Consider the following 26,513-nt stretch of genomic DNA (forward strand, 5'->3'; position numbering starts at 1 on the left):
AGTTCTAGTACACAGTTCTAGTGCACAGTTCTAGTACACAGTTCTAGTACACAGTTCTAGTGCACAGTTCTAGTACACAGTTCTAGTACACAGTTCTAGTACACAGTTCTAGTACCCAGTTCTTGTACACAGTCCTAGTACACAGTTCTAGTACACAGTTCTAGTACACAGTTCTAGTACACAGTCCTAGTACACAGTTCTAGTACACAGTTCTAGTACACAGTTCTAGTACACAGTTATAGTACACAGTTCTAGTACACAGTTCTAGTACACAGTTCTAGTACACAGTTCTAGTACACAGTTCTAGTACACAGTTCTAGTACACAGTTATAGTACACAGTTCTAGTACACAGTTCTAGTACACAGTTCTAGTGCACAGTTCTAGTACACAGTTCTAGTACACAGTTCTAGTACACAGTTCTAGTACACAGTTCTAGTACACAGTTCTAGTACACAGTTCTAGTACACAGTTCTAGTACACAGTTCTAGTACACAGTTCTAGTACACAGTTCTAGTACACAGTTCTAGAACACAGTTCTAGTACACAGTTCTAGAACACAGTTCTAGTACACAGTTCTAGTACACAGTTCTAGTACACAGTTCTAGTACACAGTTCTAGTACACAGTTCTAGTACACAGTTCTAGTACACAGTTCTAGTACACAGTTCTAGTACACAGTTCTAGTACACAGTTCTAGTACACAGTTCTAGTATAATACAGCTCTAGTATAAATAGTTCTAGTATTCTTTTATTGGTACAATTAAAGCTGCAATGTGATCGTTAACTTTAATTTGCAGGGGGTTTTGAAATTCAGATTGTTCAGATATTTTCGTTCTGATAAAATGTTGACTGAATATGAAGTTTGAAGATTTCAGAATGTTTAAAGCTATCAGATGTCAGTAAACTCTATTGAGCCGCTAATCAGATCAGCCAGACATGAAGAGGACATGTGAGTGTATTTATATTTTTAGTGACCTCATTAATTGGTGACCTCATTAATCGGTCATTCAATAAAAATCCAGTCAAAACAGTGAAATTTGGGTCACGGAAAGCTGAAATCTGAAAATGTCCCACCGGTAGGAAAATTCCATAATTTTCCTTTCCCGAGAAAATCTTACCGTCTGGCGGGCATGCTAGAGGTGCTTTTTTACAACAAGTTTGAGCTTGCGCGCGACATTATGATTATTAGTTATAGTACACTGATTGTACAATTCAGCCAATCAGAGGACAGGAATCATATCCGCAAAAGTAAAGTTGCGAAATTTCATTCGGCCCAAAATAAAACTTTTTGGGATAACTTAAAATCTACATTGTCTCAAATTATTTTACGGGGGAAAAATTATTTTTAAGAGGGCGAGGCGAAAATTTTGTTAAAAATCGGAAGTCTATCTTTTTTACTTTCGCCAGTATTTTCTCCGAATATTCAGCTTCCAGTACCTCGATGGTGTCTTGTGTCACTCACACTGACCTCACTGATTACTGGTGAAACAGGAGCCAATATTGACCATTGTTAATGATCTGGCCCGGCGCGCGCTACTTCTGACTTCGTAGCTCGTGCATTTCGAGAAGAAAGCGGCGCGCGCTACTTCGAAGAAATTTAGACGAGTAACATCCGTCAAGAGCCAATAAAGGAAGAAGTACTGGGGACACCATACAACGCGATTGGAAAGAAAGAGAGGATATATCTATCTTTCGGACACGACGGGGACTACTCTGCAGTCTCAATGAGAAGGTTCATCGAGAGATATAAAGTGATCAAAGAGCTGAACATGCGGGCACGATTAAGAAGGTAGGACTCCCCATCCTACAGGGCTGGGAAGCTTTTATATCTTTAGCCTTCGAAAATAGCTTTAATAGGTAGTGCGCCATCGACAGTGTGAGTGAGCCGCGCGTGCCGACTGTAGGATGATTTTTTAGCGCTAATTTCGGACAGCACAATTTTCTTCAAACAAATAAATATTGAGTATTCTTCCCGACCTCTAATTGCAACAAAATTGGTAAGCTTACTCATAGACTTACAAGGAAAGTGTCCGAAAAATTTAAATACAAAGCATATCCAACCATCAGACATTATGTTAGTGTTAGTGTTACAGCTAAAAGCAGCGTATTTTGCCCCATTTTGATCACTTATAGTTATACACTATATCAACTCCGATATCCACCAAATTTTTCGGACACCTGTGAAAGCCCTATTGCCAATAGGGCTTTCACAGGTGTCCAATAGTATTGGAAGGTCGTCGCCAATTTTCAGAATGATCTCATTCAAGGAACCGAAGATATATCCGGATAATACGACAAAAATCAACGAATTTGGTTAAATTACGCGACTTTTACAGCTAATTTTGCTCCAAAAGCCGAGCACCATCAAATATGGCACCTAGGCGAAACTCACTGATCTTTCCAAGAAGGTATGACAAATTTGGTATTGTGAAAATTCTCACAGTCTCTAGAAAACAGTGGTACAAAAATTTTTTAAATCCGAGCAAGTTTATTTTGATCGTGCACCCCCTACTTTTAGTTTTACTGAATCGCTCGCCCAAAAATTTCACGTGACTTTGATTTTATAGTTTTGCAGCCGTACAAAACGGTTTTACATATAAACCCTAATCTGTAATCCCATGAACCCTAACCCTAACCATAACCCCGAAGCTATCCATAACCCTTACCACTTACCACAACCCTAACCCTAACCCGAGCCCTAAACAATCGAATTAATGTTTTATTAACCTGTCACGTGACCAAAATGGTTTTTTGCCCATAACTCTCCAGGAAAGCATTTCAACCCTACGTGATGGGGGTGCAATTCGGAATCAGCGTCCAAAAATACACCAATTTAGATCAACTTTATACCCAAAGGGCCTTTTAACAAGAATTTTCTTAAAATTTGGGCGAGCGATTTAGTGGGAGCGACAAATGTACCATGTAATTCTATTCACTATTTTACTGGCAGAAATTAGCGCTAAAAAACCATCTTACAGTCAGTATACGCGGCTCATTTTCGATGACGCACTGCCATCTAGGCAGTGCGTCATCGAAAATGACTAGTCCATATGCAGGACTAGTCCATATGCAGTATTACTGGTGTTCGAATCCCAGTTGGACAAAGATCTCAAACCTGAAGGGCAGCCGTCACTTACCAAACCATGGTGTGAATGTTACTGGTACATGGTCAATGGTAGTGGCTCTCATTAGAGCTGCGAAAATAACACGTGTGCATATGCCTGGGGTTGCTGCAGGGAAATCTGTACTGAAAGGACCGTGGCCGCACCGCAAAAGAAAGGAGATCGGCCCCTCAGTCCTAATTTACTATCTGATTTAGCCTTATTTTATTATTAAATCTAGATTGATGATTCTTTGAAACAAATTGTCTGGTTGCTTTTTGTTTGACTCAGTGATAACGATGTTATGAAACAGGGTAAAGAGGATATTAAGTTACTACATACAAAGTATTCATACTCTGAAGTCTGAAACTATGCTTATTCAATGCGTACTATCGTGTTATATGTGACTAGACTACAAATTTAAATTCAAATCTTAGCAGTTCCGAAGATCAAATATAAGAGGGTGAAATTATAGTTGTAGGAAGTTAGAACTTTAAGAATTTATTCGAACTGTCAGCGCATTAAAAACTATTCAGCTACTAAATAACTATGTAATATCATGCAACGTGTCGCAAACACGAGATAAAAGATAAATAATTTATCAAAGTGTCATTGGTTGAGACATCAACAGTTAGGATCGAACTATAATATTTACAACTAAATTATCCAACATTACCGAGCTTGCTATTTTATGGCTCGCTTCTCTCTGGGACATGGAAGTTAAACGAATAGCATGGAGGGAATTAGGAATGGTGCAGCTGATATGTTCAAAATTGTCATTTTATCGAGTGTTAGTTTTTTACTAACTTAAAAACGAGCTTCCTTGATTTCCCTGTTTAAACGTTCCTGTTTAAAAGTTTCTGTTGACATGACGCATGTTCTACAAACTTTACTGTTGTGCATGTTATGTCTGTCGGGATGTTTGTGGTCTTGTTTGATAAAGATCAACTGCGCTGATGCAATCTTGAAACAAATCCTCTCCAGCTTCTCCAAAAAAATCTTCAGAGCTAGTGAGGGGGCTGCAGCGTTTTGTCTGTTCATCCCACCTCCAATGTCTCCCACCTCACGTCGAGATTCTAACTGCTGTCTTACTATGATGAGGTAAGTGAGAGTAACTATGACCAGAAGTAGGGACACTGTGATAAGATAGGAGAGTTTATAGATGAGGTAGGATTGTTGTTCTTTAAAGACGTTGTGAACACACAGACGGGTGTTTCCATAATACCCTATATCTATGACATCGAATATGTTGTCTTTACTGGTGATGATGTTGAGGTCTCTGACTGTTGTGTACAGATCAGTTTTGTTAGAGTAATATGTCTCATGTAGGTGGTTTAACCAAGTCATGTTTACATAGCTAGAGCTAAGAATAACTTCCACTCCAGACTTCCTCCCCAAACCCCCCCCCCCCCTAAATTTTTCTCTCTTTTTACTTGAAATGCATGTTGAACACTACGTCACATGTACACTATCAAGTGTGGGAGAACACGTTGCAGCTTGTAACTTGTTGTGCTACTTGTCGCTAATAAGAAGTACAAGATATCTAAATGTGTACTAGGTTGTGTATAATAATGTGAGACTACAACCAATCTGCAGGTGGTAGCTGGTTATGTGGAGTCCTTTCTAACAATTCCACCTAACTTATTATAAAGTTTTAAAATTTCATGTTTTTAATGTCTAATAACCTGGAATCTTCAATCTTAACTTTTAAATTTTCTTATCGTAAATCGTTGATTTTATCAAGTGACACTAATTGTGTAACTCCTTATGTGTGCATCACGTGACACTAGTTGAAGCGGTTTAGCACACCTGATTAGTGTGGATCTACTTGATTAGTAATTGGGGGTATACATTGTGTGTCACGTGATGTGAATACTGTGCTCTAAACACATAAAACAAACAGTGTAGTGCTATGTTTACACTGTTACTCTCAGTTATCAGCGTTACACTGTTACGCTGATAACTGGTATTACGTAAGATAATTTGATAATTATCGGTAATTACTAATTAATCTGATTCACTTGGAAGAAACTGACATCAACACGGTCTCCCTCCCCATCACGACTTACCAGAAGTCGTAACTTAAACTAAAAAACAGAAAAACCATGATGTACCGCGGAGTTTGGGGTAATAAGGAAATGGCTGCGGTAAATTTAACTGTAATCCCTAAAAGAACATACCGGAAAGTTTCAGTCTGAATAATTGGGCGCCTCACCGTATGAAGCACGTGTTTAAAATGGATAACTAGCCTTTACTGTTAATCAAAGTTTAAACTGTTACAAAATATGTTAAAACGGATACGAAACTAATATGTACACCAAATTTAATACGGTCTGTATTGCGCGATGAAATATATTGTGTTAATGTTTGCGCTCGCTACAATTTCGATCACGAGCGCGACGCGCGCAATCCGTCTTATCTGCATAGTGCTGCTCTTATTGCTTATCTGTGTTCCCGGCCCACTATATTTAATCGCTCGATCGAGCGTGCTAATATAAAGCGTGCTAATATATAATCACTCTACAGTCGATCCTTGAGATTTTCTCACGATCCATGACTCAAAGTGCCTAAGGCATACAAAATTCAAAGACAAGGGTCAGCAATCAACGAGATTTTTTGTGTATGGTAGCTGTAGCTTGCGAGCGAACTATTATATATTTGACACAATCTGCAACCGACCACCCCTTTCGATTGCGCGGCGGCCGGTCGGCCGCAAAAGGGGTTGCCTTTTGCGCGATGCACTACTGCGCCGCGCATCTTCTCTCAACCACTTTTGTAGATCGGCGAGATGCGAAGGATTGACATCGTAAATCAAACACTTCGCGTGCAAGAAAGGTATACAACGTGTGTCGTGTAGCAAGTACTATTAATTGACGATGTCAATTCATCGCAGCTCGGCGAGGTACAGTAGCGCATTTCGCCAATCTTCATCTAGCGTTGCGAGAAGCATAATTGAGTGCGCGGCGCGGCACAGTAATGCATCGCGCTACAACACTCTATCTATTAGAAGTCATGATCTGAAGTGTTACTGGGCCGCGCTCAGCCTGTCATTCCGCCGAATCTCTATTCGGCTATATGTTAATGAACATGATAGCCTGAGGTCCCCAGGTAACTGAAGAGTTGTGATACAACACTCTATAAGAGGTCATGATCTGAAGTGTTGTGATACAACATTCTATAAGAGGTCATGATCTGAAGTGTTGTGATACAACACTCAATTGAAGGTCATGACATCAAGTGTTGTGATACAACACTCTATTAGAGGTCATGATCTGAAGTGTTGTGATACAACACTCTATTAGAGGTCATGATCTGAAGAGTTGTGATACAACACTCTATTAGAGGTCATGATCTGAAGTGTTGTGATACAACACTCTATTAGAGGTCATGATCTGAAGAGTTGTGATACAACACTCAATTAAAGGTCATGACATCAAGTGTTGTGATACAACACTCTATTAGAGGTCATGATCTGAAGTGTTGTGATACAACACTCAATTAAAGGTCATGACATCAAGTGTTGTGATACAACACTCTATTAGAGGTCATGATCTGAAGTGTTGTGATACAACACTCTATTAGAGGTCATGATCTGAAGAGTTGTGATACAACACTCTATTAGAGGTCATGATCTGAAGTGTTGTGATACAACACTCTATTAGAGGTCATGATCTGAAGAGTTGTGATACAACCTCTAACAGTGTTTTGGTAAGAACTTTTCAGACCTCGATCTCTAATGCACTGTTTTGATATTTCTGCTCCTTAAAGTTGTATCCTAAAGGATAATTGAATAGTTGGTAAAACCGACTTCTCTTAAATAAAGCATCCAAACCAAGTTCTGTAGTAAAGCGTAGAACCACGAGTCTGAGTGCTAGCTCTATTATGACTGTCTCCTGACGATCTCCTCCCGGCTGGACACTTGACACCGCCCCATTGGACCCTGGGGCCCACGTGTTCCCTCTCCACTGCCCTATTCGTAGAGAGGGTGCGAGAAACTTATTTAGCGTGTAACTCTAGATGCATTTATAAGGCGCAGAGGAAGGCATATAGCTCATATAGTGCGGACTATTATGATATCAAGTAACACCCTCAAGCCAGATTGACAGACTTTCTCACTGTTTTTGAAGCTGAGTTAGGAGCTAGTTCTGTTTTGAGATTGTGTCATGGTTATGGAACATTTTGTTACACCTTTTCTTGGCATACCCTTTCCAATGCAAGCTTCTTCCGAGGTTAGTTTATCGGTTGTAAATAATAAACATAATATAGTTTTAATTATTATATTGTCATAAATAATTAATTTCGTTATCGCACACAGATAAATTATAGCTGAATTAAGCTAATTTCGATCAAATGTTTTGTTAATAATACGTAATTCTACCTGAAACATGTGCATTAAGTCTAACGGCCCAAACAACATTAACTAATAACCTATATTCCAGCTCCAGACTCCTTCCCACGGCTCAAACAAAGTGTCCTCCTCCAAGAACAGTGACAGTCGCAAGAACTGCAGAAAGAGGAGAAAGTTGAGCGGGATAAAAAGGATCTCAGCTACAACCCGGGAGAGGAGCAGAATAGAACACCTCAACTGCGCTTTTATCACGGTAAGTTATTACTCCGTTCAGCTCGTCACGGTAAGTTAGTACTCCGTTCAGCTCGTCACGGTAAGTTAGTACTCCGTTCAGCTCGTCACGGTAAGTTAGTACTCCGTTCAGCTCGTCACGGTAAGTCAGTACTCCGTTCAGCTCGTCACGGTAAGTTATTACTCCGTTCAGCTCGTCACGGTAAGTTAGTACTCCGTTCAGCTCGTCACGGTATGTTAGTACTCCGTTCAGCTCGTCACGGTAAGTTAGTACTCTGTTCAGCTCGTCACGGTAAGTTAGTACTCCGTTGAGCTCGTCACGGTAAGTTAGTACTCCGTTCAGCTCGTCACGGTAAGTTAGTACTCCGTTCAGCTCGTCACGGTAAGTTAGTACTCCGTTCAGCTCGTCACGGTAAGTTAGTACTCCGTTGAGCTCGTCACGGTAAGTTAGTACTCCGTTCAGCTCGTCACGGTAAGTTAGTACTCCGTTCAGCTCGTCACGGTAAGTTATTACTCCGTTCAGCTCGTCACGGTAAGTTAGTACTCCGTTCAGCTCGTCACGGTAAGTTAGTACTCCGTTCAGCTCGTCACGGTAAGTTAGTACTCCGTTCAGCTCGTCACGGTAAGTTAGTACTCCGTTCAGCTCGTCACGGTAAGTTAGTACTCCGTTCAGCTCGTCACGGTAAGTTAGTACTCCGTTCAGCTCGTCACGGTAAGTTAGTACTCCGTTCAGCTCGTCACGGTAAGTTAGTACTCCGTTCAGCTCGTCACGGTAAGTTAGTACTCCGTTCAGCTCGTCACGGTAAGTTAGTACTCCGTTCAGCTCGTCACGGTAAGTTAGTACTCCGTTCAGCTCGTCACGGTAAGTTAGTACTCCGTTCAGCTCGTCACAGTAAGTTAGTACTCCGTTCAGCTCGTCACGGTAAGTTAGTACTCCGTTCAGATCGTCACGGTAAGTTAGTTTTCGTCAATTTGCGATAACGATTTTATCAATATTGATCTATAATCTGTAGATGTCTCGCTTTATATATAGTTAAAGATAGATGGCTATAATAATAAAACTAATAAATTGTACCAACATTTTCCTGGTTCTAACTAAGTTCTGACCAGTAACCAAGATATAACTGAACAGTGGCGTAACGTTACGCCACCGTAACTGAGCAGTGGCGTAACGTTACTGTAAATAGGAGGCCGAACAAATGAGGTCTGATAAGATTAGCTGGTTAGAAATAAATGTAGATTGTAGATATGTACACACAGACAGACAACAATTACAGTTGCGGAGTCGTATCCCCACACAGCCCTCTGATGTGAAGTTAACAAAGGTTGAGACCCTGCGGCTAGCTATGAGCTACATGATGCACCTGGAGAAGCTTCTGGGGGATATTTCAGAGCAAGAGGGTACAGGCAGCTCCGAGGTCTCATCCACTTCGGAGATCAAGACTTCACGGGTTTGTGATTTTACATTAGTTCACTCTAATTACTTATAAAGTATTAGCTAGAGGTATCAACTAAACGTAACTGGTGCTGATAGTGATGACTGATTCAGTCACTGAAAGCAGTGTGAGGAATGAGTGGCCCTGAATGAGTGCTAACAACTATTCACCTCAGGAGGACGGAGTGGCGTGTCCCCGGGTAGTTAGAGTCTACCCCTCCTACCCTGTACACTCAGAACACTCGTGACACGTGGTGTGACGTCATGACACGTGGTGTGACGTCATGACACGTGGTGCTAACAACTACTCACCTCAGGAGGACGGAGTGGCGTGTCCCCGGGTAGTTAGAGTCTACCCCTCCTACCCTGTACACTCAGAACACTCGTGACACGTGGTGTGACGTCATGACACGTGGTGTGACGTCATGACACGTGGTGCTAACAACTACTCACCTCAGGAGGACGGAGTGGCGTGTCCCCGGGTAGTTAGAGTCTACCCCTCCTACCCTGTCCACTCAGAACACTCGTGACACGTGGTGTGACGTCATGACACGTGGTGCTAACAACTACTCACCTCAGGAGGACGGAGTGGCGTGTCCCCGGGTAGTTAGAGTCTACCCCTCCTACCCTGTCCACTCAGAACACTCGTGACACGTGGTGTGACGTCATGACACGTGGTGTGACGTCATGACACGTGGTGCTAACAACTACTCACCTCAGGAGGACGGAGTGGCGTGTCCCCGGGTAGTTAGAGTCTACCCCTCCTACCCTGTCCACTCAGAACACTCGGGACACGTGGTGTGACGTCATGACACGTGTTGTGACGTCATGACACGTGGTGCTAACAACTACTTACCTCAGGAGGACGGAGTGGCGTGTCCCCGGGTAGTTAGAGTCTACCCCTCCTACCCTGTCCACTCAGAACACTCGGAGTACGGTTCCTGGAACCCTCAGTACGGACTCCCTGTCCGACCTATCCCTACCATGGACTCTCATTTCATCCTCAAAAAGGGAGACAAGAACTAATCCGCTTCACAGCTAATATTTTAGATGTTTTGCTGGTTTAAATCAATTATTAATACAATATATTTATTTATCAAATAGACTTACATATTTACTTGATTTTCATTTCATTATATTATTGTAGTAAATTACCTTACATTTTAAGATTCATCCTCGGTTTAAAAAAAGTTCCTCTGAAGCTATTAGGAAACATAGCAGAGGGAACTATTAGTTCTAATACTTCCTTAGATCCTTCAGTTTATGGGTGTTTCATGTTCATAACTTCATAACGACCATTTATTTGAAGGTTTATATTTATAACCTCCTGACGGACAATGGCATAACGTGGCAGGATTAAGTTTAATGTTATATTTAATTTTATTAAATCGTACGCTATTTACATTGTCCGTTAATTGATCGTTTTACTTTTATAAATTCCATCCCAGTACCAAAATTAATGACTCACGTTCTCTCCTTCTTAAGGGACCGGTAATACATTGTCCCACAATGCAGATCCATCTTCATATATTGTCCCACAATGCAGATCCATCTTCATATATTGTCCCACAATGCAGATCCATCTTCATATATTGTCCCACAATGCAGATCCATCTTCTTATATTGTCCCACAATGCAGATCCATCTTCTTATATTGTCCCACAATGCAGATCCATCTTCTTATATTGTCCCACAATACAGATCCATCTTCATATATTGTCCCACAATGCAGATCCATCTTCATATATTGTCCCACAATGCAGATCCATCTTCTTATATTGTCCCACAATGCAGATCCATCTTCTTATATTGTCCCACAATGCAGATCCATCTTCTTATATTGTCCCACAATGCAGATCCATCTTCTTATATTGTCCCACAATGCAGATCCATCTTCATATATTGTCCCACAATGCAGATCCCTCTTCATATATTGTCCAACAATGCATATCCATCTTCATATATTGTCCCACAATGCATATCCATCTTCATATATTGTCCCACAATGCAGATCCCTCTTCATATATTGTCCCACAATGCATATCCATCTTCATATATTGTCCCACAATGCATATCCATTTCATATATTGTCCCACAATGCAGATCCCTCTTCATATATTGTCCCACAATGCATATCCATCTTCATATATTGTCCCACAATGCAGATCCCTCTTCTTATATTGTCCAACAATGCAGATCCATCTTCAAATATTGTCCCACAATGCAGATCCATCTTCATATATTGTCCCACAATGCATATCCATCTTCTTATATTATCCCACAATGCATATCCATATTCTTATATTGTCCCACAATCCCTCTTCAGCACAGTCTAGACTCTCCATAATCCATTTTTTGAACGTACTAGTTGTTTAGCAAGCACATCCTTATTTCCAATCTTCCTCCAGTTTGACGTCCTCAAGCTCAACTGATACTGTTTTACACTGTTTGAGCATTTCTCTGACAAAAGACTGTTCATCCTCCTCCACCGTTGGAAAATTGTATCGTTTCGAAGCAGTCAGCATTTCAAAAATTACGATCTATATTGTACTTCGTCCACAAAACAAGATCCTAAATATATACCTTAACTTGTAAAATAGATAGAACAGGAGTCAAAGCCCAAATTTTAAAGTATTTGGAATATTCTTATTGATTCTAGTTATGCCTTTTTTGAGTTCGCTCCTTGAGTTCTCTGTCTTGATGATATTTGGAACATTCTACTTACTGGGGTCCCCATCCATGTAACAAGTTTCTAAAGGAACTGTGCCCTGAAACATGACTTGCGAAGATAAGATGAAGTATCGAACGAAAATTTAATCACTGAGTCTCCTTTTCTGTAGTAAATTGTGTAGGGTTACCTTCATTGTTAGTGGTATTTAGATATATTAAGGTGCTAGATGTGATAAGGACTTTGGTTTTGGTCGTTTCATGGGTAAACATGGTATGGGTTTGCGCAACGATATGGGAGAAAACTTGTTAGACTTGTTATCAGAATTTGACCTCTTTGCCTCCAACACTGGTTTTTATCATCCTGCTCGACATACGACCACCTACACTGGCTGGAGGAAGGACTGGAGTGCCGGGCGAAATAGTAAAAAGACGATCCCGGTCTATTCTCAGATCGATTTCATCCTGTGTCGAAGTAGGTCGAAGCCAATGCTACAAGATTCTAGATCTTATGCAGGCACATTGACATACTCTGATCACAGATTTGTTGTCACTAGAGTAGACTTTAAGGACATCTGTCTTTGCTATAAACGCCACTCCAAGTCATCCTTAAAGTTCAACACCTCTGAACTCACCTCGAACCCCACCATTCAGGTGAAATATCGTCAATCCTTAGATGATAACTTAAGTAACACTGTTTCTGCTCTGGATCCAAATTCAGACTTGAATGGCTTACTTGAGTCCATAAAGGATGCTGCAAAATCGTCAATTGGTGTCATCAGACACAGGAAACGTAATCGCAGCGACGATGATGAGGTGAAAAACTTATCTAGCCAGCGTTACTTGTTGAGACAGCAGCTTAATGATAACCAGTCTTTAGACAGAACCTCACTTAGATCATCTATTAACTGCCTCACCAATCAGATCAAGCAGAGACTTTCTTACATACGATCAGCTGCTGCTGATGCTATCTGTAATACCATCAGTTCAACAACAGATAGTAAGAAAATGTTTGAAGCTGTTCGAACCCTGAACTTACCTAAAAGTAAAGCCCCTTCTAGTATTGGTGTTCATGATGAGCAAGGGTGCAATATTGCAACAGACACTGGTAAAGCTGCCGTAGTTGCTAAGTACCTTGAGCAACAACTTACTCGTGATGAAGCACCTTTAGAACCTTTTGTAGGACCTCCTCGCCCACTAGTTAAGCCATTCACTAGTGAAGAAATCGGATCAGCTGCTAGAAGTCTCAAAAATGGTCGAGCTAACGGCCCAGATGGGATTCCTAATGAGCTTCTCAAGTATTCTACTGGATCAGTACACAGACGTTTTGCAGACATTATCAATAGAAGCTTCGAGACCAATTCCTACCTTGACCCCATTGGACAGGCAAAGATTACCCCCTTACAGAAGCCAAATAAGCCCATTGGTCCAGTGAAGAATCTACGACCCCTCACTCTCTCAAATGCTGTTAGAAAGATTCTTTCAATGGCAACCTTGAAGAGAATTGAGAATAAAGTCAATGCCTTCACTGGTCCATGGCAATGTGCTTACAAGCAGGGTAGATCATGTGCTGACATTGTATGGTGCCAGCGTGTGATGTTATCAGTTGTCCAGAGGAAGAGGTGGGAATACCATCGTATGGGGATCGACATGTCTAGTGCCTTTGACACTATACGACGATCTACCATCCTCGATCTTCTTGTTGAGTGTGGCTGTGATGATGACGAAGTCCGTTTGGTAAGACTTTTGCTTTCCAACACCAAGCTCAAAGTCAACATCAACGGTACACTGTCTGCTGAATTCCAGAGTTTTCTCGGTGCATTCCAAGGTGACTGTCTGTCTGGATGCTTGTTCACACTTGTCTTAGCGGGTGCTTTGCGTGACCTCCGTAACAGGCTTGAAACTGCAACGAATAGGCCTAACCCACCTATCACCGATATTGGTCTTCCACTTGACAGTGAGTATGCTGATGATATCGACTTCAATGATGAAGATGAAGACAATTTGAGGGAGCTGTTGCCTATTGCAACAGAAGTCCTTAAAGATTGGAATCTCTTCGTTAACGAAGACAAAACTGATTTCACTCATGTGTACTTAGCTGAAAAGGGAGCTAAAGACGATCAGGGTAAGCCAATTGCAGGGAACGAGCTCTGGAGAAAGAGTATCACGCTTGGCTCCATGCTTTGTAGCAAGGAGGACATCTCTAGAAGGATATGTCTGGGATATGCCGCGTTTAACAAATACAAGAAAGCTTGGAACCATAAGATCCCTCTGAGCAAGAGGCTTCTGTTGTATGAGGCTCTGGTAGTATCCGTTTTAATGTACAATTCATCTTGCTGGGCTGCCCCTAAATCAGTATTGGAAAAACTAGATATTGCTCACAGACGTCATCTGCGATCAATTTTGAATTACAAATACCCTCACATCATCTCCAACAAGAACTTGTATAAACGCTGCAATAGCGAACCATTGTCAGCTAAAGTGGCTCGTAGTCGGTGGAGGATGCTCGGACATGTACTGCGTGGGCCTACAGATGGCCCAGCCTATTCGTCGCTTGTTTTTGCTGTCAACACCTTACAGCTTCAAGGGCGGCGTGGAAGACCGCAGTCAAACCTTTTCTCACTGATTCTACACGACCTTAGTGTCCGAAAATTATCGTTAAATAATTTATGTGATTTGAACTATTTAACGTTAATTGCTCAGAATAGAGTTAAATGGAGAAGTATGCAGATTGCATGACTTTTGTTTGAGAAAGATTAGGGGACAGAAATGTTTACTTTGTTTACTATCTGTTTCTTAGAGCTTTTGTTTATATATATATAGATGTGATATAATTATAAACCCCTCCGGGATAGAATAAGATTCTGATAATCCCGGCTCCCGCTAAATAGATTCTGATAATCCCGGCTCCCGCTGTTAGTTTTTTCCCGCTGAATAAATAACCCCGGCACAGCTTTTATAATCCCGCCCCGCTAATTTGGCTCAACAAGATTTGTTTTGTTTTGACATTCCATGAGAATTTCAACCGCGTACTGTCACGTGTTTTGATGACGTGTATCACGTGACTAACTACTACGACGCGCATTGGTAAAAAATGTCACGTGACCTATGGCTTAACGTAAGAACTATAAATACACTCGATCTACGTATCGGTCTAATTGCAGGCGCTGGCAAAACTCCAGCACACTGCTTACATTACTTAAACTCTTACATTAATTGGACCAGTTCCAAAACTTGTCTCGACGGTTACATTTGATTTTGTCCGGTTCGGTTAATTTTGTCGTGTTTGATATAAGCCATGTATCATAGTCGTCTACTTTGATAAACTTCATGACACGATATCATTATTAGCTTTTATCGCTTGCCAGGCTTAACTCGACGCCCCTTATCGATATTCATATTCATTCAACGTTCTGACTGAGGAATAATGTTTAGATATAACGCCAATTTCAAAAGTCATAGTACCTTAGTTGTATTTATTTGGTAGTCCCCAATTCCATTTCATATTTTCCATAATGATCTCATATAGCTATATTTAAGAGTAAAATGTCAAATTTGTTGGTCCTAGCACTAACCCGGAGGGGTTTATAACACATAACACCGGCACGCTTAAGTTATATTAAAATAACCCCTCGTGCTAAAGCACGTCGGGGTTATTTTCATAATAATCCCTCGTGCTTCGCACTCGAAATTATTATAAACTTTTCCCGCGCGTCGCGGGAAAAATTGAAATATAATCCCTGCGCATGCCGGGGTTATGTGTGTTGTCAATAGTCAGACTGAGACTCTGTATTTAAGAGATTTTGCCGATGTTCTCACTGGTTTCTTCCCGCAAAAGTTCGGCAAAACTTTTGTAGGAACTGACCAAACTGGAACCAGTCCAGCTTTAACGCGAACTTAATTGAAATTGTTTGTCCTTTCCAAACCCAGTTCCGTAGTAAAGCGTAGAACCACGAGTCTGAGTGCTAGCTCTATTATGACTGTCTCCTGACGATCTCCTCCCGGCTGGACACTTGACACCGCCCCATTGGACCCTGGAGCCCACGTGTTCCCTCTCCACTGCCCTATTCGTAGAGAGGGTGCGAGAAACTTATTTAGCGTGTAACTCTAGATGCATTTATAAGGCGCAGAGGAAGGCATATAGCTCATATAGAGCGGACTATTATGATATCAAGTAACACCCTCAAGCCAGATTGACAGACTTTCTCACTATTTTTGAGCTGAGTTAGGAGCTAGTTCTATTTTGTGATTGTGTCATGGTTATGGAACATTTTGTTACACCTTTTCTTGGCATACCCTTTCCAATGCAAGCTTCTTCCGAGGTTAGTTTATCGGTTGTAAATTATAAACATAATATAGTTTTAATTATTATATTGTCATAAATAATTAATTTCGTTTTATCACACACAGATCAATTATATGTATATTCTTAATTCCCCCTTGCAGTGCCCCTCCCCCCCCCCCCCCATTTGCGGCCTAAACTACGATAACTTCCACTCCATACTCCCCCTCCTAAACTACAATAACTAACACTCCAGACTTCCTCCCCGCCCCCTCAAACTACAATAACTTCCACTCCAGACTCCCCCCCTCCTAAACTACAATAACTTCCACTCCAGACTTCCTCCCCAAACCCCCCCCCCCCCCTAAACTACAATAACTACCACTCCAGACTTCCTCCCCCCCCCCCTCAAACTACGATAACTTCCACTCCAGACTTCCTCCCCCTCCTCCTAAACTACAATAACTACCACTCCAGACTTTCTCCCCCCCCCCTTCCCTAAACTACAATAACTTCCACTCCAGACTTCCTCCTCCCCCCCCTCAAACTACAATAACTTCCACTCCAGACTTTCTCCCCCCTCCTAAACTACAATAACTTCCACTCCAGACTCCCCCCCTCCTAAACTACAATAACTTCCACTCCAGACTTCCTCCCCAAACCCCCCCCCCTAAACTACAATAACTACCACTCCAGACTTCCCCCCCCCCCCCCCCCCTCAAACTACGATAACTTCCACTCCAGACTTCCTCCCCCTCCTCCTAAACTACAATAACTACCACTCCAGACTTTCTCCCCCCCCCCCCCCTCAAACTACAATAACTACCACTCCAGACTTCCTCCCCCCCCTCAAACTACAATAACTTCCACTCCAGACTTCCTCCCCCTCCTCCTAAACTACAATAACTACCACTCCAGACTTTCTCCACCCCTTCCCTAAACTACAATAACTTCCACTCCAGACTTCCTCCTCCCCCCCCCTCAAACTACAATAACTACCACTCCAGACTTTGTCCCCCCCCCTTCCCTAAACTACAATAACTTCCACTCCAGACTTCCTCCTCCCCCCCCCCCCCCTCAAACTACAATAACTTCCACTCCAGACTTCTTCTCCCCATGGCTCAAGCAAGGTGTCCTCCTCTTCTAAGCACAGCAGTCGGAAAAATTGCAGAAAGAGGAGAAAGTTAAGCGGAATGAAGAGAATCGCTGCTACCACGCGAGAGAGGAGCAGAATTGAACACCTCAACCTAGCGTTCATCACGGTAACCTAGCAACATCACGTGTTACCTAGCGTTTATCACGGTAACCTAGCAACATCACGTGTAACCTAGCAACATCACGTGTAACCTAGCGTTCATCACGGTAACCTAACAACATCACGTGTAACCTAGCAACATATCACGTGTTACCTAGCGTTCATCACGGTAAACTAGCCCTTCATTCAGGTTTAGATATTAGACTTCTACTTTAGACTTCTAGTTGGGCCTTAGTATTATAGCTCGTGAAATTATGGTTAAAGATTGGGCCAATATCTCGTGAACGATCGTTTAGTTGTTCTCGAGTGATAAGAGGCACAATGCCTTGTAAAAATTATTATTTGTTTCCAATTATCAAATAAAGGAAGTTATCCTTCAAGGTTTGCACTTAAAGGGTGAGTAAAGTAAAATTTAACAGCTGTTTTTATATACCTTATCGGCCTTAATTTGGCTGGCGCTAATTTGTTCGACCTTCAACCGGACCTTCAAAAAAACTTTTGCAGTATTATGGATTAGTCAGCTTATTTGTAATTACTTGCTGTATCCGTATAAATACAAATTTTAAATAGCTGAAATTTGTAAAGTCAAAACATTTCCGGCTCAAATTTGGCTGGCCAAGAAGTCCAAAGTAGCTGAATTTCGCCAAATGAGTGCCGATTAGATTATCTGTGAATATGTCCACATCGACAGACAACAATTACAGTTGCGGAGTCGTATCCCCACACAGCCCTCTGATGTCAAGTTGACAAAGGTTGAGACCCTGCGGCTAGCTATGAGCTACATAAGTCATCTGGAGAAACTGGTGGGGGAAATTTCAGAGCAAGAGAAAGGGAGTATTGGGAGTTCAGAAGTTTCATCTACTTCAGAGATGAAGACCTCACGGGTTGGTGATTTCAACATTGGAGATTTACCCTAGAGATTAGCCCTGGAGACTAACCCTAGAGATTAACCCTGGAAATTAACTCTGTAGATTAACCCTGGAAATTTTCCATAAATATTAGGGAAGACCTCACGGGTTAATGATTTCAACACTGGAGATTTTCCCTGAAGATTAACCCTGGATATTAACCCTGGAGATTAACCCTGGAGACTAACCCTGGAGATTAACCCTGGACACTAACCCTGGAGATTAACCCGGGAGATTAACCCTGGAGATTAACCCTGGAGATTAACCCTGGAGACTAACCCTGGATATTAACCCTGGAGACTAACCCTGAGACTAACCCTGGAGATTTTCCCTGAAAATTAACCCTGGAGATTAACCCTGGAGACTAACCCTGGAGATTAACCCTGGAGATTAGCCCTGGAGATTAACCCTGGAGATTAACCCTGGAGATTAACCCTGAGACTAACCCTGGAGATTAACCCTGGAGATTAGCCCTGGAGATTAACCCTGGAGATTAACCCTGGAGACTAACCCTGAGACTAACCCTGGTGATTGATCCTGGAGATTAACCCTGGAGACTAACCCTGGAGATTAACCCTGGAGATTAGCCCTGGAGATTAACCCTGGAGATTAACCCTGGAGATTAACCCTGGAGATTAACCCTGGAGATTAACCCTGGAGACTAACCCTGAGACTAACCCTGGAGATTAACCCTGGTGATTAACCCTGGAGATTAACCCTGGAGAAGACTAACCCTGGAGATTAACCCTGGAGATTAACCCTGGAGACTAACCCTGGAGACTAACCCTGGAGATTAACCCTGGAGATTAACCCTGGAGATTAGCCCTGGAGACTAACCCTGGAGACTAACCCTGGAGATTAACCCTGGAGATTAACCCTGGAGATTAGCCCTGGAGATTAACCTTGGAGATTAGCCCTGGAGACTCACCCTGGAGACTAACCCTGGAGATTTACCCTGGAGATTAACCCTGGAGACTAACCCTGGAGACTAACCCTGGAGATTAACCCTGGAGATTAACCCTGGAGACTAACCCTGGAGATTAACCCTGGAGATTAACCCTGGAGACTTACCCTGGAGATTAACCCTAGAGATTAGCCCTGGAGATTAACCTTGGAGATTAGCCCTGGAGACTCACCCTGGAGACTAACCCTGGAGATTAGCCCTGGAGACTAACCCTGGAGACTAACCCTGGAGATTAACCCTGGAGATTAACCCTGGAGATTAGCCCTGGAGATTAACCTTGGAGATTAGCCCTGGAGACTCACCCTGGAGACTAACCCTGGAGATTTACCCTGGAGATTAACCCTGGAGACTAACCCTGGAGACTAACCCTGGAGATTAACCCTGGAGATTAACCCTGGAGACTAACCCTGGAGATTAACCCTGGAGATTAACCCTGGAGACTTACCCTGGAGATTAACCCTAGAGATTAACCCTGGAGATTAGCCCTGGAGACTAACCCTGGAGACTAACCCTGGAGATTAACCCTGAGACTGACCCTGGAGATTAACCCTGGAGATTAACCCTGAGACTAACCCTGGAGATTAACCCTGGAGACTAACCCTGGAGATTAACCCTGGAGATTAACCCTGAGACTAACCCTAGAGATTAACCCTGGAGATTAACCCTGAAGATTAACCCTGGAGATTAACCCTGGAGATTAACCCTGGAGATTAACCCTGGAGACTAACCCTGGAGATTGACCCTGAAGATAAACCCTGGAGACTAACCCTGGAGATTAACCCTAGAGATTAACCCTGGAGATTAGCCCTGGAGACTAACCCTGGAGACTAACCCTGGAGTTTAACCCTGAGACTGACCCTGAAGATTAACCCTGGAGACTAACCCTGGAGATTAGCCCTGGAGACTAACCCTGGAGACTAACCCTGGAGATTAACCCTGGAGATTAATCCTGGAGATTAACTCTGGAGATTAACCCTGGAGATTAAGCAATGGATTATATCACCTCTACTTGATTAACTGTCAATGAGCATTTTAACTGATAAATTATTGCTTGAAACATACATTAGAAAATTTAAACGTAACTGGTGCTGATAGTGATGACTGAAAGCAGTGTGAGGAATGAGTGGCCCTGAATGAGTGCTAACAACTACTCACCTCAGGAGGACGGAGTGGCGTGTCCCCGGGTAGTTAGAGTCTACCCCTCCTACCCTGTCCACTCAGAACACTCGTGACACGTGGTGTGACGTCATGACACGTGGTGTGACGTCATGACACGTGGTGCTAACAACTACTCACCTCAGGAGGACGGAGTGGCGTGTCCCCGGGTAGTTAGAGTCTACCCCTCCTACCCTGTACACTCAGAACACTCGTGACACGTGGTGTGACGTCATGACACGTGGTGTGACGTCATGACACGTGGTGTGACGTCATGACACGTGGTGCTAACAACTACTCACCTCAGGAGGACGGAGTGGCGTGTCCCCGGGTAGTTAGAGTCTACCCCTCCTACCCTGTCCACTCAGAACACTCGTGACACGTGGTGTGACGTCATGACACGTGGTGCTAACAACTACTCACCTCAGGAGGACGGAGTGGCGTGTCCCCGGGTAGTTAGAGTCTACCCCTCCTACCCTGTCCACTCAGAACACTCGTGACACGTGGTGTGACGTCATGACACGTGGTGCTAACAACTACTCACCTCAGGAGGACGGAGTGGCGTGTCCCCGGGTAGTTATAGTCTACCCCTCCTACCCTGTCCACTCAGAACACTCGTGACACGTGGTGTGACGTCATGACACGTGGTGCTAACAACTACTCACCTCAGGAGGACGGAGTGGCGTGTCCCCGGGTAGTTAGAGTCTACCCCTCCTACCCTGTCCACTCAGAACACTCGTGACACGTGGTGTGACGTCATGACACGTGGTGCTAACAACTACTCACCTCAGGAGGACGGAGTGGCGTGTCCCCGGGTAGTTAGAGTCTACCCCTCCTACCCTGTCCACTCAGAACACTCGGGACACGTGGTGTGACGTCATGACACGTGGTGCTAACAACTACTCACCTCAGGAGGACGGAGTGGCGTGTCCCCGGGTAGTTAGAGTCTACCCCTCCTACCCTGTCCACTCAGAACACTCGTGACACGTGGTGTGACGTCATGACACGTGGTGTGACGTCATGACACGTGGTGCTAACAACTACTCACCTCAGGAGGACGGAGTGGCGTGTCCCCGGGTAGTTAGAGTCTACCCCTCCTACCCTGTCCACTCAGAACACTCGTGACACGTGGTGTGACGTCATGACACGTGGTGCTAACAACTACTCACCTCAGGAGGACGGAGTGGCGTGTCCCCGGGTAGTTAGAGTCTACCCCTCCTACCCTGTCCACTCAGAACACTCGGGACACGTGGTGTGACGTCATGACACGTGGTGTGACGTCATGACACGTGGTGCTAACAACTACTCACCTCAGGAGGACGGAGTGGCGTGTCCCCGGGTAGTTAGAGTCTACCCCTCCTACCCTGTCCACTCAGAACACTCGTGACACGTGGTGTGACGTCATGACACGTGGTGTGACGTCATGACACGTGGTGCTAACAACTACTCACCCCAGGAGGACGGAGTGGCGTGTCCCCGGGTAGTTAGAGTCTACCCCTCCTACCCTGTCCACTCAGAACACTCGTGACACGTGGTGTGACGTCATGACACGTGGTGCTAACAACTACTCACCCCAGGAGGACGGAGTGGCGTGTCCCCGGGTAGTTAGAGTCTACCCCTCCTACCCTGTCCACTCAGAACACTCGTGACACGTGGTGTGACGTCATGACACGTGGTGCTAACAACTACTCACCTCAGGAGGACGGAGTGGCGTGTCCCCGGGTAGTTAGAGTCTACCCCTCCTACCCTGTCCACTCAGAACACTCGTGACACGTGGTGTGACGTCATGACACGTGGTGTGACGTCATGACACGTGGTGCTAACAACTACTCACCTCAGGAGGACGGAGTGGCGTGTCCCCGGGTAGTTAGAGTCTACCCCTCCTACCCTGTCCACTCAGAACACTCGTGACACGTGGTGTGACGTCATGACACGTGGTGCTAACAACTACTCACCTCAGGAGGACGGAGTGGCGTGTCCCCGGGTAGTTAGAGTCTACCCCTCCTACCCTGTCCACTCAGAACACTCGTGACACGTGGTGTGACGTCATGACACGTGGTGCTAACAACTACTCACCTCAGGAGGACGGAGTGGCGTGTCCCCGGGTAGTTATAGTCTACCCCTCCTACCCTGTCCACTCAGAACACTCGGGACACGTGGTGTGACGTCATGACACGTGGTGTGACGTCATGACACGTGGTGCTAACAACTACTCACCTCAGGAGGACGGAGTGGCGTGTCCCCGGGTAGTTAGAGTCTACCCCTCCTACCCTGTCCACTCAGAACACTCGGAGTACGGTTCCTGGAACCCTCAGTACGGACTCCCTGTCCGACCTATCCCTACCATGGACTCTCATTTCATCCTCAAAAAGGGAGACAAGAACTAATCCGCTTGACAGCTAATATTTTAGATGAATTAAACGGGTGTAATCATTCATTTATTCGTTATCCATTCTGATGAATTTTATTTTTGAATTGATTTTTAAAAATCCATTTTTGTTGTTCAAAATTCACTTAAATTAACTATTTTATTTGAAAGCTTAAGCATTAGGTGATGGAGTTTTAAGTTTGTTTTAAATATTTGCGATGGCAAACCAATGTGATGAATTATTTCTAAATGTATTTTATTTAGGGGTAATTTTTAGTTGTTTTAGCGAAAAATTGTATGATTGAGCTTAAAATTGATCCGATTTAGTTATCGAATTTCTAAAATTCCAATTTTGGTAGACTTACCACATCCCATTGTTAATTTCTTAGTGTAGACCTCTCTAATACGTCGCGCTTTGTCTACATTAAAGTGATTCAAGCTCACCAGGTAGAGGATCCATGGTGCTCTCTGATTATTCATCTCCCTCTCTCCCCTCTCTCCCCTCTCTCCTGTACACCAGTACACTGCTCTTTTGTACACTAGACTTTTAACGGCCCTTAATTGTTGGAACTTAGCTCTCTCCCGTAGCTTATAACACTGAGATAGCGTTAGAAAGAGAGCAAGGTCTAACACTGCAGCCCATTAGGATCAGGGCTAATCCTCGCTTAGTTTTTATTGTAGACGTTTAGGGGCTCCTGCCTTGCCGTGCCCTGCCTAGTACACAGTTCTAGTACACAGTTCTAGTACACAGTTCTAGTACACAGTTCTAGTACACAGTTCTAGTACACAGTTCTAGTACACAGTTCTAGTACACAGTTCTAGTACACAGTTCTAGTGCACAGTTCTAGTACACAGTTCTAGTACACAGTTCTAGTACACAGTTCTAGTACACAGTTCTAGTACACAGTTCTAGTACACAGTTCTAGTACACAGTTCTAGTACACAGTTCTAGTACACAGTTCTAGTACACAGTTCTAGTACACAGTTCTAGTACACAGTTCTAGTGCACAGTTCTAGTGCACAGTTCTAGTAGTAGTACACAGTTCTAGTACACAGTTCTAGTACACAGTTCTAGTACACAGTTTTAGTACACAGTTCCAGTACACAGTTCTAGTACACAGTTCTAGTACACAGTTCTAGTACACAGTTTTAGTACACAGTTCCAGTACACAGTTCTAGTACACAGTTCTAGTACACAGTTCTAGTACACAGTTCTAGTACACAGTTCTAGTACACAGTTCTAGTACACAGTTCTAGTACACAGTTCTAGTACACAGTTCTAGTACACAGTTCTAGTACACAGTTCTAGTACACAGTTCTAGTACACAGTTCTAGTGCACAGTTCTAGTACACAGTTCTAGTACACAGTTCTAGTACACAGTTCTAGTACACAGTTCTAGTACACAGTTCTAGTACAAAGTTTTAGTACAGCTCTAGTAATAATAGTTCTAGTATTCTTTTATTGGTACAATTAAAGCTGCAATGTGATCGTTAACTTTAATTTGCAGGGGGTTTTGAAATTCAGATTGTTCAGATATTTTCGTTCTGATAAGATGTTGACTGAATATGAAGTTTGAAGATTTCAGAATGTTTAAAGCTATCAGATGTCAGTAAACTCTATTGAGCCGCTAATCAGATCAGCCAGACATGAAGAGGACATGTGAGTGAATTTATATTTTTAGTGACCTCATTAATTGGTGACCTCATTAATCGGTCATTCATTAAAAATCCAGTCAAAACAGTGAAATTTGGGTCACGGAAAGCTGAAATATGAAAATGTCCCACCGGTAGGAAATTTCCATAATTTTCCTTTCCCGAGAAAATCTTACCGGCTGGCGGGCTTGCTAGAGGTGCTTTTTTACAACAAGTTTGAGCTTGCGCGCGACATTATGATTATTAGTACACTGATTGTACGCTTGACGCATTCCAATGTGCAAGCTGCACGTGACACAATTCAGCCAATCAGAGGACAGGAATCATATCCGCAAAAATAAAGTTGCGAACTTTCATTCGGCCCAAAATAAAACTTTTTGGGATAACATTGTCTCAATGCTCAAATTATTTTACGGGGGAAAAGTTTTTTTTTTCGCCAGCTCTCCAATATCCACCTTGAAGCTGCATTTTCTATCCTCGAACTACACAATATAATCTAAAGCATGTTTTAGTGTAGACTTTTTGTTACAACAAGACTGTATCCTATACTTATAGTAACAACTATAAACACTAATGTCTGCTAACAATTTTTCTTCTAGTCCTAATGTGAGCCTGAACTGAACATGCGTGCAAACAGAGTTTTAAATACTGTACAGACATGGGTTAAAAACAACGGTCTTAAACTTAATGTAGGAAAAACTAAATACATGATATTCACTAACAGATTACCAGAGGATATAAATATTAGTATAGAAGGACAGCGACTAGTGAAAAGTGAACATGAACGATTTTTAGGTGTCATTATTGACTCAAAACTTAGCTGGAGCCAGCACATTAAACAGTTAAAGACTAAAATATCCAGAAATGCAGGCGTAATGATGAAACTTAAAAGTTCCATTCCGAATAAAGCTCAAAAAATGCTATACAATAGTTTAATTCAATCTCACCTGTATTACTGCGCTACTGTTTGGGGTACTAAATCTTTAAATTCCATTCAGTCTTTATTCTCTGCTCAAAAGAAAGCTATTCGCGCCACTGATTCAGAATATCATAACTATTTTTACGACAAAGAAAAACGTAAACTACCATCTCACACAAAATCCATCTTCAACAAAATAGGAATTTTAGCTCTTCCTAATCTCATTGCTAAAAGCTGTCTAACTTTGATGCACAAGGTTTATATGGTAGTAGCACCATCGAGTATCTGTAGTATATTTGAAAAATCACCGCTTAGACAAACGGAAAGGAGAAATCCAAAGTATTTTGAAATTAAGTTCAACAGATTACGGATCACCGATTATAGCATCTCTAACGTAGGACCACGATTATATAACAACACGATAAACGAAATAAATAAAATCCTTCCCTTCAACGTACCTAAGTTACAAGATAAGTTTATTAATTCATACAAGGACAACATTGTACGTTACTTACAGGACAAACAAAAACTTGACCTAGAAAACCTTTCGTGGACGGACAAGAACTTTGTCCTTTACAACTTTTAAACAAAATATTAGCAAAATATAACAGCTGTAAGAATCCTAAACGTTAGTGCAGTCAAATAAATGAACTGCGATAATGCATTTGACAGTCAGTCACTGCAATTTATTCTGCAACTTATTTTTCAATTTTCACTGCCACACTTAGGCTTATCTTGCCTACACATTTTTTTAAAACGAAATTCCTTGCGCACCGCGTACTAAAATTACTTGGATTTCTACCGCTTTGATAAATGACTACAAGAAGATGGGGAGTTAATATTGTTGATTTATATAATATAGATTATTTATTCTTTAGTGTAGATTAACTTTATTTTTATATATTTTACCAAGTGTGAAGGATCAACCATACGTTATTGATATTTTTGAAATATTTAACGATAAATTGATATAATAATAAATGATTGTAATATTTTTATTGAGGCACATGCCACCCCATCGCGGGTTTACTACTACTACTACTACTACTAAGCCTTGTCTCTAAAAACTTAACTGAACTAGCGTTTCGGTGTGCGCAAAAGCTTCCAGGCACGCGCATTCCTTGCCCCGTTAGTTACCTATTCTTCCAAAACCAAACTAGCAGTCAAGGACAAAAAGTCATACACCAAATGGGCATTATATTTTATAAATTGTTTTACATCTTTTTA

The 26,513-nt window shown here is 42.6% G+C and overlaps 6 protein-coding genes across 6 annotated transcripts in view; 3 read left to right on the forward strand and 3 right to left on the reverse strand.

The window, feature by feature from the left end:
- Positions 1 to 26,513, reverse strand: part of LOC134815899 (cilia- and flagella-associated protein 53-like) — an 889,273-nt gene that overhangs the window by 548,086 nt on the left and 314,674 nt on the right. The window lies entirely within an intron of this gene.
- Positions 1 to 26,513, reverse strand: part of LOC134815896 (probable ubiquitin carboxyl-terminal hydrolase MINDY-4) — a 623,521-nt gene that overhangs the window by 276,605 nt on the left and 320,403 nt on the right. The gene's annotated exons all lie outside the window — the stretch shown is intronic.
- On the forward strand, positions 7,137 to 9,363 carry LOC134814731 (helix-loop-helix protein 2-like). Its single transcript, XM_063822921.1, has 4 exons — positions 7,137 to 7,330; positions 7,541 to 7,702; positions 8,958 to 9,131; positions 9,292 to 9,363. The coding sequence occupies exons 1-4, from the start codon at positions 7,265 to 7,267 to the stop codon at positions 9,361 to 9,363; spliced, it is 474 nt and encodes a 157-aa protein (XP_063678991.1). The 5' UTR covers positions 7,137 to 7,264.
- On the forward strand, positions 12,077 to 14,408 carry LOC134814732 (uncharacterized). The gene is made up of 2 exons (XM_063822922.1): positions 12,077 to 14,086; positions 14,259 to 14,408. The coding sequence occupies exons 1-2, from the start codon at positions 12,077 to 12,079 to the stop codon at positions 14,406 to 14,408; spliced, it is 2,160 nt and encodes a 719-aa protein (XP_063678992.1).
- LOC134814734 (uncharacterized) lies at positions 16,006 to 18,220 on the reverse strand. The gene is given in 4 exon segments (XM_063822924.1): positions 16,006 to 16,105; positions 17,157 to 17,351; positions 18,022 to 18,097; positions 18,182 to 18,220. Coding segments are annotated over 4 exon segments (408 nt in total). The 3' UTR covers positions 16,006 to 16,007.
- Positions 24,292 to 26,513, forward strand: part of LOC134815835 (SH3 and multiple ankyrin repeat domains protein 2-like) — a 35,468-nt gene continuing 33,246 nt past the window's right edge. The window contains exon 1 of the mRNA XM_063824417.1: positions 24,292 to 24,374. Within this exon, the coding sequence (XP_063680487.1) occupies positions 24,319 to 24,374 (56 nt within the window). The 5' untranslated portion in view covers positions 24,292 to 24,318. The remainder of the gene's footprint in view (positions 24,375 to 26,513) is intronic.

Source organism: Bolinopsis microptera, chromosome 5 (assembly GCF_026151205.1).
Source record: "Bolinopsis microptera isolate Bmic1 chromosome 5, MBARI_Bmic_1.0, whole genome shotgun sequence".
NCBI lineage: Eukaryota > Metazoa > Ctenophora > Tentaculata > Lobata > Bolinopsidae > Bolinopsis > Bolinopsis microptera.